Raw genomic sequence first — 12,418 nt, 5'->3', positions numbered from 1 at the left:
CTCGGGTCAGATTGAATAGAAGCCCTCCTGTGTGCCTGACGTTTGTTTGAGTTTCCGTTATACGATATCTCTGCTTCTCATGCTGCCCTCATTAATTGCTGACTAACTCCAGCTCCACACACAGCCTTCACAGTGACGTTTTATCTGGCTTCCCACCAGCAGGGCTAGTTTAACCCCTTCCTTCCTCAACAACCCGCTCCTCATGGTCCAAACCGCCGTCCTTTCTTAAACACTTAACTGTCATCTGTTATACCTCATTTTCCGACGAGCTGGCTGACAGAAGCACTTCCTGGGCATCAAAGAACTCAGAAACAGACTCCGACATGGAGAGTCGGCTCTCATTAGAAGCCTGCTGAGTCAGAGGGATCCCCATCTGTTCTCCAGCCTGCAGGAAAAACACATGCAAACACACGAGATGTTCACTGTTCCTTCCTATGATGACAGGTTGAAGAACCGAAACGGACCTGAACAAACACAAACAAAGACAACACAGAGTTTATTTTTCAGCATGTGTATCCTTGCCAGAGGGCAAGCTCCCATCCGTTTCTAATTAGTCATTCTTTCCATTAACCTTGATGTCAGGTTCTGCATAAAATAAGGATCCTTTAAGCTTACCTGCCAGGGTGTACTGGAAAAAAACCATCAATCTATAAAGACAGGAATCAATAATGCATGATGCAAACAGTACAACTACCCAGTCAGCCTTGGATGCCTTGTTGTTTCATCAATGTAAGAGTCAGAAAATAGCTCCGTCAGTGACAGACTGACCACAGCGACCTACCTCATCAGGCGTGGAGATGATGTTCACACTGACAACTTGTTCAGTCAGGACAGATTCAGAGTGGATGCGGTTGAGTCGGGTTCGAAGTTCTGCGTTTTGGGACAGGGCCTGAATAATTAAAAAAGTGTGGTTTACTTTCCACATGCGCTGACGTTTTTTGTTTTGTTGGGGAGGGAGGATCTAGTGTTTGATGCACTGGATGTAGATACTTTGAAAAAAAATCTTCTTTGTCTTCTTAAAGCTATCCTAATACTCTCACATGATTAGTTTCATTTCTCCTCTCCATACAGGCAATGAAGCAATCCCTTACTAAGGCAACTACACTGTAAAGATGGGGGTGAAAAGTCACATTACTTTCAGGTAACCTGCAGCGAATATGAGGCTTAGTCTAGGTTAGCCAAATGAGTATCAAGTGAGTATCTTCTAAAGTTTTGGTCATTTTAGTATGAAATTCCCTCTTTGTAATTCCATGGACAGTGTTTTCTTAGTGCCAGGATGAAGATACTACTTATTTGAATTACTTAAGACTGCTAAAGCCAAACTTTGAAATACATTATTGCAAGAATGAGGACAGACGTTTTTGTCTGTCATCTTTTAGAGGGTACCTCCTGCTATTCTTTAAAAACAGCATTTGTGGCCACTTGGGGGATATCAGAAATTGTGATATGGCGTACACATCCTGCAGATGGGGAGCAACTTTTCTTTTGGAGTCGTGTTTCTGTCCACCTGATGAATGTAAGTCCAGTATTCAGTCTCCTGTAAGCTCTGTTTTTGTCTCCATTTACTCCTGAAGAAAGGTTAGTTGCTAAATCCTTCACTATGTTTATTATCCAGCTGCTAACTTTGTCTGTTGTTTGGTGCAGGGCAGTGGGCAGGTAGCGTACAGTGGGGTCGTCTGAGCTTTTGTTTTCTGAAAACAGCAGTCTGCTGCTGACAAAAGCAACCAAAACAACGAGCTGACAGATGTTAAAACGTGACGAATATTCTCTCTGCTTTTAGCTTTGTTTTTGTTCTCACTCAACTAGTTTCTGAAACATTGGGCTTTTTAGCTGCTAAATGCTCCACTATGTTCACCAGCTAGCTGTTACCTTTGTCTGGCTGCTGTTTAGTGCAAAGCAGTTGGTTTATTAGAGGGTTTTTTTTTTTGCAGCTGCTTGCTGCGTCCGCAAAACTCATCGCTGATCAGAGCGGTGACAGTGAACCAAAACAGCAGTTGCAGGACTTAAAACCAGAACAATGAGCTGAAAAATGCTAAAAAGCCCAGTAGAGCTGAGGGGAACTGCAGAATCAGGTGATAATTATTTGTGGGTTCATCACTACAAACCACCCCTTTCACATGCAAGTAGTCATCATTTTTTTTATATAAAAATATTGATTACAGCCGCTTTAAGTAAATGTGTACATGTGAAATAAAACATCAAGAAATACAAAATAAACTCAGTAATGCCCCTCAAAGGTTAAAGTAGTTGACAACAGCAGCTTATCTGTAACAACCATCAATCCTGATTATCAACTTCCCGCAGAGCTTTGCCTTAAAAACCTGAACTCCAGCCTACAACACTGTCACACAAGCATCCAATTAGCAACAAAGCGAAGATTAAGCAGCAGAAACATTTCACTGAAATGATGTCGACTGTTAGAAAATGAACAGTCCAATTAAATCACTAGGGTAGAGAGACAGCCCTAAGGAGCAGAGTTAATGAACTGCACAGTACATTTTTCTCTCTCCCCAATTAATATAGGAAAAGATGATTGAACTTTCTCTACTCACTTGCCTGTGCTCTCATCTCCACACATCATCTGTTTCAATTGTGATGACAGTGACGGCTTGGAAGAAACTGTAGCTTGTGTGTTTCATCTGACAGCCCGTCATCGTGAGCGTATCATACAACATGACAACTACAAAATGGGTTTGTTTGATCTTAAAGACACCAAAGACACATCGCTCAAATGATTGCAGTAATTTCCCCGGTAATGTCCTGATCACTCCGGGTGATTACATGTTAAAACTGCATCATACTTAGCATTAAGAATGTGAAGTAGCCAAATATGTCTAACAAACAGCTTAGATTAACTAACCCTAACTAATAGTAGAACGAAAGAGGCATCATGGGTACTGGTTGAAGACAGCTCATTACCTGTGACAGAGACTTCCTGAGAGAGTTGATCTGGGCTGATTGGTCCGAGTGCTCCTGGTCAGACAGAATCTGTTTGATCTTTTCTTTCTCTATGGCCACTGTGTTGAAGGCCGACTTCAGCAGAGAGTGGACTGCACAGACACAGGACAAACAGAAATTAGTACACTTCAAAATCACAGTTTCTTTCAGTTGCTTTGTCACAGTCCTCAAATGAAAAACATTATCCTCAAAACTGTGTGAAACTCTCACATTCCCCCCCCCCCGAAGCGCTTTGAGTGTCTATGACAAAGCTCTACATAAAATGTAATCAATTATTATTATTTCTCATTTTCTCAAACAACATGCATTTCTTTTCTTCACACAGAACTCAAAAACTGATTTTAATGCTTGATTTAAAAAAAAACTCTTATGCTACTTGCTCCTTTGTTGTGTTTTAGTTTTCTAGATTCTTTTATTTAATTTGCAAAGCCTCTTTGAGTATCTAAAAGCGCCCTAAATAAATAAAATATATTTTTTATTATTATCATTATTATAAGCAGTTATGTTCAATTAACCCAGTGACGCATGAGTTAATCTTGGTGACCAAAATTAATTTCAACTTTTCAAGTGATTTCTTTTACTCTTAGGTATCTTCATCAACATTGTTTATAGTCAATTTTAATCCCAGTTTATTACAACTTTAGCTTTGGCCATAGTTTGTCTCGGTTAAGATAGTGTTATATTTACTAAGTTAATTGCTGATATCTGGGAAATTACATCACTTTAACCAACGAAGAAAGAAGTGGTAAGATGATCACAGGTTGGTAATGAGCAGTTTTGCAAGACTGTCTAAACCATTTCACTTGGAGGTAAAACTGATGAGTGTATATGTAATGTTGCTAAATAATCCCACACTGCACAAAAAACTGTTTGCACACAACTATGGCAAGTACGGTAGGTCAAAGTTGAACTAGGTAGTCGGCCTTAAAACTGTGACGTTTGATCACAAGGGACAGTTTGTTCCATAGGGTTTGTTCCATAATTTTACTGCTCACCTTTACTTTGTCTACTAAAAAAGTTTGATTAACTGACTGAGCGATTTAGCCTTGTTCTAAGATCTCAGCAATTACTTTTATAATAGAAACAATGGGCAAAACTACTGTATGAAAATGTGATCCAGGTTTTAACAAACCATAATAATGCCTTAAGATTTACATTGGGACATATCTCGCCTAATAACCCTGCAGCTATGCATGCTGCATGCCTTACCTTTCTGGGCGATGGTGCAGAATTCCTCCTGAAGTTTAATGTAGTCACTAGCACACTCTACACTGTCTGTCAGCCGGGAGACGGGGGGTTGAAAGTCGACCAGCTCGGCACACAGGTTAGGGTTGGATGAGTGGAGGCGGACAGGGGACAGGCTGGCAGACAGAGGGACCTGGAGAGAGATGACGACCACAGAGAGGACCACTGTCAGCTAAGAGGCACAAAAATGTGTTGTGTGTCTGACAGAACCAACTGTGAAGAGCAAAACGTTTGGTCCAATAAGGCAGTGGTTCCCAACCTTTTTTCCTTGGTGCCCCCCCTACTTATGTCTAAGAAAAGCTGAGCCCCCCCTCCGAAACCGAAGTTGAGGTAACTCTCGAGATAGAGCCTTACTTTCTTTTTTGATACAGAGGAGTTATCAGCACTTTTACGTTGCTCCGCTATGTTTCATTCATAAAATAGTGATGCTGTGGCGGCAGGAAAAACGAGGATGATAGCAGCTAGCAGCTGACCTGATGACAGCAAGGGTCACAGGTTAAGAGGTCCCGGAGGTTTGGCCTACTAAGTAGCCTGCCTACAATTTTAAGCAAGAACAAAAATATATAGTTTTTATACAGACTTTTGTATACATTATATATTCTAGTGTATTATCATAATTTGTTTAACATGTGCAAATATTTATTTTTTTACCTCAACCTCAAACCAGATAAAGACTTGCGCACCCCCTGTGATCTTTGCCGCCCCCCTGAGGGGTCCCCGGACCCCAGGTTGGGAACCACTGCGATAAGGCATAGTGAACTCTGAATGTACAGTATAATGGTACCATGTCTCACATGTCACACCAAAATGTCACACATGAGGAACAGTGACGTGCTCTTCTCATTACTGTCATACAGGTTATTCTAAAGGAAATAACTGCATCCTCATTCTTCTGCACCTACTGCTGATATTCTCTCTGATGTCAAATTTATGAAGATTCTCAGTCATGAAGGGCATTAGATATCAAGAACGATTAAATCAGAAGGCAGCTGGATGTGTTGTTTGGTCCCGGAGATGTGACAGAAGCTGCATTACTTTTGTTTTTTGAGACAGCAAGTCCAGCTCTCTTTGACATGCTACATCTAGAAATCTCTACGGTAGACTATTGAGGAGCTTTTAGATTCTGTGATAGCAAATCTATTCATGAGAGAAAAGTGGTTGGTTAAAAATAAAAGCAACCGTGTATGAAAGCACATTTAGCCTTTTCAGGAAGCACAAATGAATGTATTAGGCGAAATAAGGGAAAATTAGCAGAAACGGAAAAATAGTTACTCAAGCAATAAAACACCACATTAATGCGCGCCAGTTGTGGTGCAGACTGATTAAAGAACAAAAAAGAAAAGGGCAGAAAATGCTCTGTTGTGTATGTGTGCTGTCAACAGTCTCCCCTCCTAAAAAAATAGGGTAGTCCCAGGAACATTTTTAATGGAGGAGACTGCATACCTGAATGTGTTTAAGAGTCACTTAGTTTATATGTGTGTGTGTGTGTGTGTGTGTGTGTGTGTGTGTGTGTGTGTGTCTTTATTTGGCAGAGCAAAAATAAAAACAAATAAAAAAAGAGGTACCTGAAGCTGGAATTTTGCGTCTTTGCCGACACTTTTTGTTCTCCATCTTCTGTTCAAGCGCTTTTCTTTCTTTGACATTTCTACACAATTGGTCTTTGTGGCACACGTGGATCAAAATTTTCAAAGTGTGGTTAATAGGACAAACACATCACAAATGAAGCAAAAGCTAACAATCACATTTATTGCAGTGAAATGGAAAAACAAGACAAAATCCCCACAAATGAGTCGCAAACAAAACACTGAGGTAGCTGGAACGTGTGTTGTTAAAAAAATAAAATTTCAGCCAAAAACCATAATACCAAAACTTTAAATTTGATAAATACTGATCAGTTAGAGAAGCTGGCAGGTGGTCTGTGAACACAGCTAAATCCTGTCTGTTTAGACAGGTAGTGATGGTGATTGCTGAGGTTTTAAAAGACTGACACCTCCATCATTACACTCACACATATAAACCTCTAAATGAAACACTAACTAAATTGCTTTCTGTATCTGTGTGTGTGTGTGTGTGTGTGTGTGTGTGTGTGTGTGTGTGTGTGTGTGTGTGTGTGTGTGTGTGTGTGTGTATGTTGCTGTGTGTGCATGCATGGCTGTGCATCTTTGTTTACCTGCATATCTATGAAATTGGGCGCTGACTGTGTCCTTTGTAGAATCTCCAAACTCTGCAGTAGCCGGCTCAGCTCAGTCAGGTTGGACTGGCATCGTGCGAGCTCTGAAAATAAAATTCACACCCACGAGCACACACATTCAGTGTTATGTGTCATGAAATGGTCATCAATCCTCCTCTCAGGGTTCAGAAGATTTACTGTAAGGCCTGAGGCATGATTTAATCTACTTCTTTATAAAATCTGATTTGTTCCCAGCATGAGGAAGAAAATTGCACTCACCCTCTGCGCACTTGTCCATCTCCTCTGATTCCTGCAGCCAAGCAACCACCTTGCTCTGGCCGTTACTGTAGGAAGCAGGCAGGCTGCTGTTGCTGTTGCTACTGGGGGCCACCGGCTGCCACGGCAAGCTGCTTGGCGTGACCTGCTGAAGGGTGATATGGGAACAGACACAGAGATGTGGTGGTTTTGTCTGTAATGTCAGAGTTTACTGCACTGTGTTAGGAGTGGTTCAGCTGGTTTTGATCATAGTATAGTGGCAGTGACATTGTGAAAAAGGGCATTTTCTGGATTCTGGAGTTTAAAAACCTCTGGTCTAAGAGATGCCAGAAACTAGTGAAAAATATCCATCACAATCCCTTAAATGAATGTCTCTGAATTCCTTGATTTGTCCGATTGAGAACAAATCCTCACATTTGAGAAGATGGAAGCAGCAAATATTTTATTTTTCTTAATAAATGCCTTAATCAAACCTGTTGTAATTTCAGATTCAGTCAACTGACTGATCGTTTCAGGACTATTCTGGATTCAAAAACATCACTGGTATTTAAATGGGTCCCTTCTACCATTCTGTATGAATCTTCTGGGCCCTTGAACAAGTCACTTGACCCTCCTGGAACAGCTGCAGTGAATCTGTTCAGGAGCCAACAGTGTGGAACTGGTTGATCTCTGTGGCTCTCAGGTAATGTGTAACTGTGAAAATGTGGTCTTTAAAATTTTAAAAGAAATGTAAAAAAAAAACAACTAACTTATTAATAAACACAGCAGGTTGATTAAAAAATTAAGAATAACGTGCTGTAGTATCAGCTTTAAGGAGCATGCGTGTACAAATGCTGCCATTCTGAGGAAGAGACCTTGAAAGCTCTTTAATGTAGCAGTTCATTCTGACTATAGAATTCTAGTCTCTTATTTAAGCTGTTCGTCTGGGAGAGCTCATCAGACTGCAGCCCGTTGATCTGAATCCAGATCCTACTGATCACCTCTAATGGCCTGCATGAGACACAGAGCCACACTCCCAGGAGAACCTGCTCTGGCTGCAACCTCACATTTACACACAGTTCAGACACATCAACAAGAACCAGGGTTTATTTCACACTAAACTGAGTCTGGACAGTCTGGACAAACAACCCGTTTTATTATCCTAATGATCTGTATACAATTACCTGTCCAATCAGGGTAACTGCATTGGGCAGATGTCTGTCTACACATTAACTGAAGCTCAGCGTAAGTTCATTCAGGAAGACTTCCATGCTTCACATTTCTAATCAGCTGAATGTGGGCGTTTACTCTTTCAGTTAAACCAACCAGATTTTGCCACAATATCGGTGAGCTATCGTGTTGTTGCATTCAAACTTTAAATCTGTTCTCCTCTCTGCTGCTGTCAGTTGTCATTTCAGGCAAAACTGATGCAACCCTCCTCCACCCCATTCACCTCCAGTTTTAATCATTCCCAGCACCTAGGTTTTCTCCATCAGAAGCCCCTCTTCACATCATCCCTTCATCTCCTCCACCAGTGTCTAGACTCCATCGGGGGAATATTCCTATATATCAAAGGCCTCTATAGTATCTATAATGGAGTCTAATCGTCAAAGACTAGCATATCAACCTATTATGCACCATGTTCATTAAACTTATTTCACTCTAAGTGAAGTCTCTCCTGATTGAAATGCCATTAGTGTAGCAAATAGCCATATAATACAGGGAACAGATTAAGTCTATTGTTACAAGTGTTAAGATTACATTTAGTAAAACAGTGGCTTCCATACATGTAAACTGTGAAGAACTTTCAAGTTTTGTATTAAATTAAAACCGACTGATTACAGTATTTGTATAATAATGTAACTGTTAAATTGGGGTAATAAAAAGGACAGCATTACACACTACAAAGTTATCAGGGGGATGATCCGGCAGAGAGACACAGTGTTGTCTGACCATTAAGTCTTCCTGTCGTTACTGTGAAAGCGGAGTGAGATTTACTTCCTCTCTTCTGGATAATATTTTGGTACACTATCCCAGTTTCCAATCAAAACAGAACTAGGCGATTTCTCATTCCCCATGACATACCCTTCTTGAATAAGTAATTGCTCCCTTCTCAGACTTCACTATTTTCTTACATTCTATAAACCAGAGGATTACGATTTATGGAGAAAATAATCAATTAATTGGTGGGAGGGCATCTATGCTACAAGTGCAATCACTCCAAAGGGACTCTGTTTCATTGTTTGTGGAACTGTAATGAAATTAAAGACTTCTGGTAGCACAAATTATATTTCAAATAGTGTCTGTTAGGCTGCCTCTCCACCCCAAAGTATTTATCCTGGGGTTGTATCCATCTGTTCTGAACTTAAAAAAAAGAGATAAAAGTACTTATAGATATGTGTTTACTGCAAGCCAAACGGTTGATTTCTCTTGCTTGGAAGGATGTGAACAGGCCTAGTATTGGTCGGTGGCTTAGAGAAATGTCTTCTTGCCTAACAATGGAAAGAATAACGTATGTGGTTAAGGATAGACAAGATACTTTCAAACAGGTTTGGGGACCATTTTTGAACTTTGTTGAACAAAATGATCTGGGTGATATTCTGGCAAATGAGGGGAATTCTGAGTAATTTAGTATTTTCAGACCACGGTGAAAGGTAATTCTTTTATATAAGGTGTTTTTTTTTTTAATACATTTGTATTTTTATTTTTACTCTGTTGCTGTGATTGCTGTCTGTAGTTTGGTTTTTGCTTCTATTGTTTTTCAGGGTTTGTCTACATTTATGTATGTCTTGGTTAAAATGAAACTCAATAAACACATTGTTTAAAAAAAAAAAATTGGTGGGAGGGCTCACCTTGGCTTCACGTACCACACTCGAGGCAGGTTGGGGGGACTCCACGGCAGTTGGGGGAGGAAAGGTTCGCATGGTGGCCTCCCGGGGAGATCGCACAATCTCATTCTGTCGGTAAAGCCGGTGATGACGCAACTTGGACACCCAGGCATCAAAGATGTCTTGAGATTTGACCTAAAGAGGAAACCAGCGTTCACCTCTGTCGTCCACTGACTTCCTGTTTATTGACGTTGAAATGACAATATTGACTTGTCCCATCAGTGTTACCTTCAGGTGATAGATATGCTCCTCAGTGTCCAGGTCGATGCGACGGGCTCTCTTCTTGATGGACATGACTGAGAGGCCGACGTCGATGCTGCCATGAAGTTTGCCTTTCTGGATCTAAGGCAAGTGATATATATATATATATATATATATATATATATATATATATATATATATATACTATATATATATATATATATATATATAGTGTGTGTGTGTGTGTGTGTGTGTGTGTGTGTGTCAAGGTTTACAGTTAGTCAAATCATTTGTATTTTTTGTGCACAACATTTTATTTTCTTCGTTTTAACCCTAATTACATTTACAACAAATTTCTTTCACACCATTAAGTCCACCATGGTGTCAGTCTGCAGACCTTTATCAGGTCAAATGTGTTAAGCCAAACAGACAGAGCTAAAAAGATGAGGTGATTGATTAATCTACAAAAGAAATTTAAAGAACAAAAAAAAACAGAGATCCAAATGTAGGATGAAAATAAACACACAAGTAAGATTACAAATTGGTGTGATGCTAATTAAGCAGAAATGACATCATCTGCTGATTCTGACAACTGAAGTGTAAAGACTTGCTGCTTTGTTTTGCCTTATATGATAGTAAATTAACATGTTTGGGACTGGGTTGGACTATTGGTTGACATGTGAAGATGTGTCTTTGGGCTTTAGGATTATTCTTTTTTGGGGCATTTTCCCCTTTATTGGATAGTTGACAGTAGAGAGGGCAGACAGGAAACAAGGGGAGAAAGAGGGAGGTATGGCTTTCGTTTATCAGCACAAAGGATGTGATAAAAACAAAAGTATATAACAACAAACATGGATTGTGAAATGTAAGCTTATAGTAAAACCTCCCCTCTAGGATTTACAATTTATATACTACGAATATTTGTTACCTTAACATAAAACTTGCAACAAAGATCCCCAGGTGGAAATGAACCAGGTGAAAAGTAAAAAAAAAAAAAAAAGCTGAAAATACATTGAACATCTTGACCCGTGTTGCAAATGTTTCTGCTGACTCATTGCCAAGCCAAGCTGATGTCAGGCCAGGCTGCCCTGTTTTTTCAGCCTGCGGGTTATAGTCAGGGTTACTTACATCAATGGGGGACTTGGAATACTTCAGGATACCGTTGTCCAGAACAAAAAAACGCTGCAGAGAATATAAGCATACAAATAATGTGCTGGTTAAAGAACAGGAAGGGCAGACATTGAAAACATATCACATTGTTTATATTATGGCTTCAATACAAAAGTCGTCTACCATTTATTCTCTGATAATTATCTGTAGGCCCTGTGTGTTCTCTGGGGTTGTGATTTTAAATATGCTGACAACAGGGACTGGTTTCCACTGTTATTCAAGTGTTTTAAGAAAACAGTTAGGATGATGCTGAAGGTGGTTTAAAGGAAATATCACTTGTGTTTATCCACCAACCAAAGCTTCTGTGTTTTGCTTTGCCTGTGGATCTTACCTTGTGCCAGCCTTTCAGGGGCCATTTCCGCTTCTTCAACATAAAACCCTCATGTTTATCGGGCCTCTGGACGTTGCTTTGGCCAATTTTCAGCCCCTCAATGATCTCCCAGCTGTCTGCCTCCTAGGAGAGGAATAAAAAAACAACACGGTGTCAGAACTGATCAACTTGCTCCTCTAGAATAAGAAGAAAACAGGAGATACACTTGCTGTAATAAAACGCAAAGATGCTCCTGTCATGCCCATAGTCTAGCTAGACAGCAGAGGAAAACCACAGGAATACACTTAACACTGCTTTATTCTTCTCCCCCTGCACCACACATTTAAAGAAATACTGCTCCATTCAAATTCCTCCTGCTCTCTCAGCATTTCCACTCCGTTAGCTTTCTCCTGACTATGCTCTTCCTGCTGCAAGTGGGTCTGTAAATCAAAGTGAAACCATCACCATCCTGCTGTACTGGCCTGACACGATCCATTCAGCGTCTTTCACAAGTTATTTTGTGTGAAAGTCCAAACATATTTAACCGATATGCTTACCTTCCCTGTACGTATCTCATCTACATCTAGGAAGAATTACAGCAGTTGTCCTAAAATCATCGAGGCATGTGAGGTTCATCCTTTGCCGGGCTAACCTGCAGGGTGCTGGCCCTTTTCACCTGACAAACCACCAAGAAATCGAAATGCTGTACAAAAAGCTAAAAGCAATGAAAGTAGGCTAGCCTCTTCTTTATGAGCTGTTTTGCAAGTCATGTTTGATATCTGATGTTAAAACGTTATTAGTGCAGGTGATGAAGCATGCCAACAAACTTTTTTTTTAAATACTTAATATAATGTAAAGTAAATGTTAATGTAAGACAGGTTAATGACTGTTTCAGTGTCAGTGTTTTTACTACTTTAAAAATTGTTATATTATCAATATTTAAAAAAAAAAAAAAAACCTATGAATGTAGTTTATCAGAATAATAATTGTAGTCTTATCTCTTGTTCACAATCTGCTCTTCAAGTCATGTTTGTGGTTTGATGATGGTTGTTATTGGTTCAAGTGACAAATTGGCTAAAGCAATTTATTTAAATATTTGGTGTTTTCACTAACTTTAAAATAATAATTTCTTATATTTTGTCAATCATTTTTGTTGTGGGCTTATTTGGAACACGTCATGCCAGACTTTTGACTTTATTCATAAAATATCTTTATTTTATA

The 12,418-nt window shown here is 39.7% G+C and overlaps 1 protein-coding gene across 7 annotated transcripts in view; it reads right to left on the bottom strand.

The window, feature by feature from the left end:
- Nucleotides 1-12,418, bottom strand: part of osbpl6 (oxysterol binding protein-like 6) — a 40,076-nt gene that overhangs the window by 10,606 nt on the left and 17,052 nt on the right. The window contains exons 3-13 of one of the 7 annotated variants that reach the window (XM_078261931.1): nt 11,219-11,341; nt 10,846-10,899; nt 9,745-9,858; nt 9,481-9,651; nt 6,653-6,794; nt 6,374-6,477; nt 5,769-5,861; nt 4,168-4,336; nt 2,920-3,050; nt 782-889; nt 254-385 (exon numbers count right to left, since the gene is read on the bottom strand). In XM_078261931.1, coding sequence (XP_078118057.1) covers nt 254-385; nt 782-889; nt 2,920-3,050; nt 4,168-4,336; nt 5,769-5,861; nt 6,374-6,477; nt 6,653-6,794; nt 9,481-9,651; nt 9,745-9,858; nt 10,846-10,899; nt 11,219-11,341 — 1,341 coding nt within the window. Of the gene's footprint in view, nt 1-253; nt 386-781; nt 890-2,919; nt 3,051-4,167; nt 4,337-5,768; nt 5,862-6,373; nt 6,478-6,652; nt 6,798-9,480; nt 9,652-9,744; nt 9,859-10,845; nt 10,900-11,218; nt 11,342-12,418 lie in introns of all 7 variants that reach the window. The other 6 variants (XM_078261932.1, XM_078261930.1, XM_078261937.1 and 3 more) reach the window with 6 other exon arrangements.

The sequence above is a fragment of the Sander vitreus genome, chromosome 11, assembly GCF_031162955.1.
Source record: "Sander vitreus isolate 19-12246 chromosome 11, sanVit1, whole genome shotgun sequence".
NCBI lineage: Eukaryota > Metazoa > Chordata > Actinopteri > Perciformes > Percidae > Sander > Sander vitreus.
This window is presented reverse-complemented; position numbering and strand designations above follow the sequence as displayed.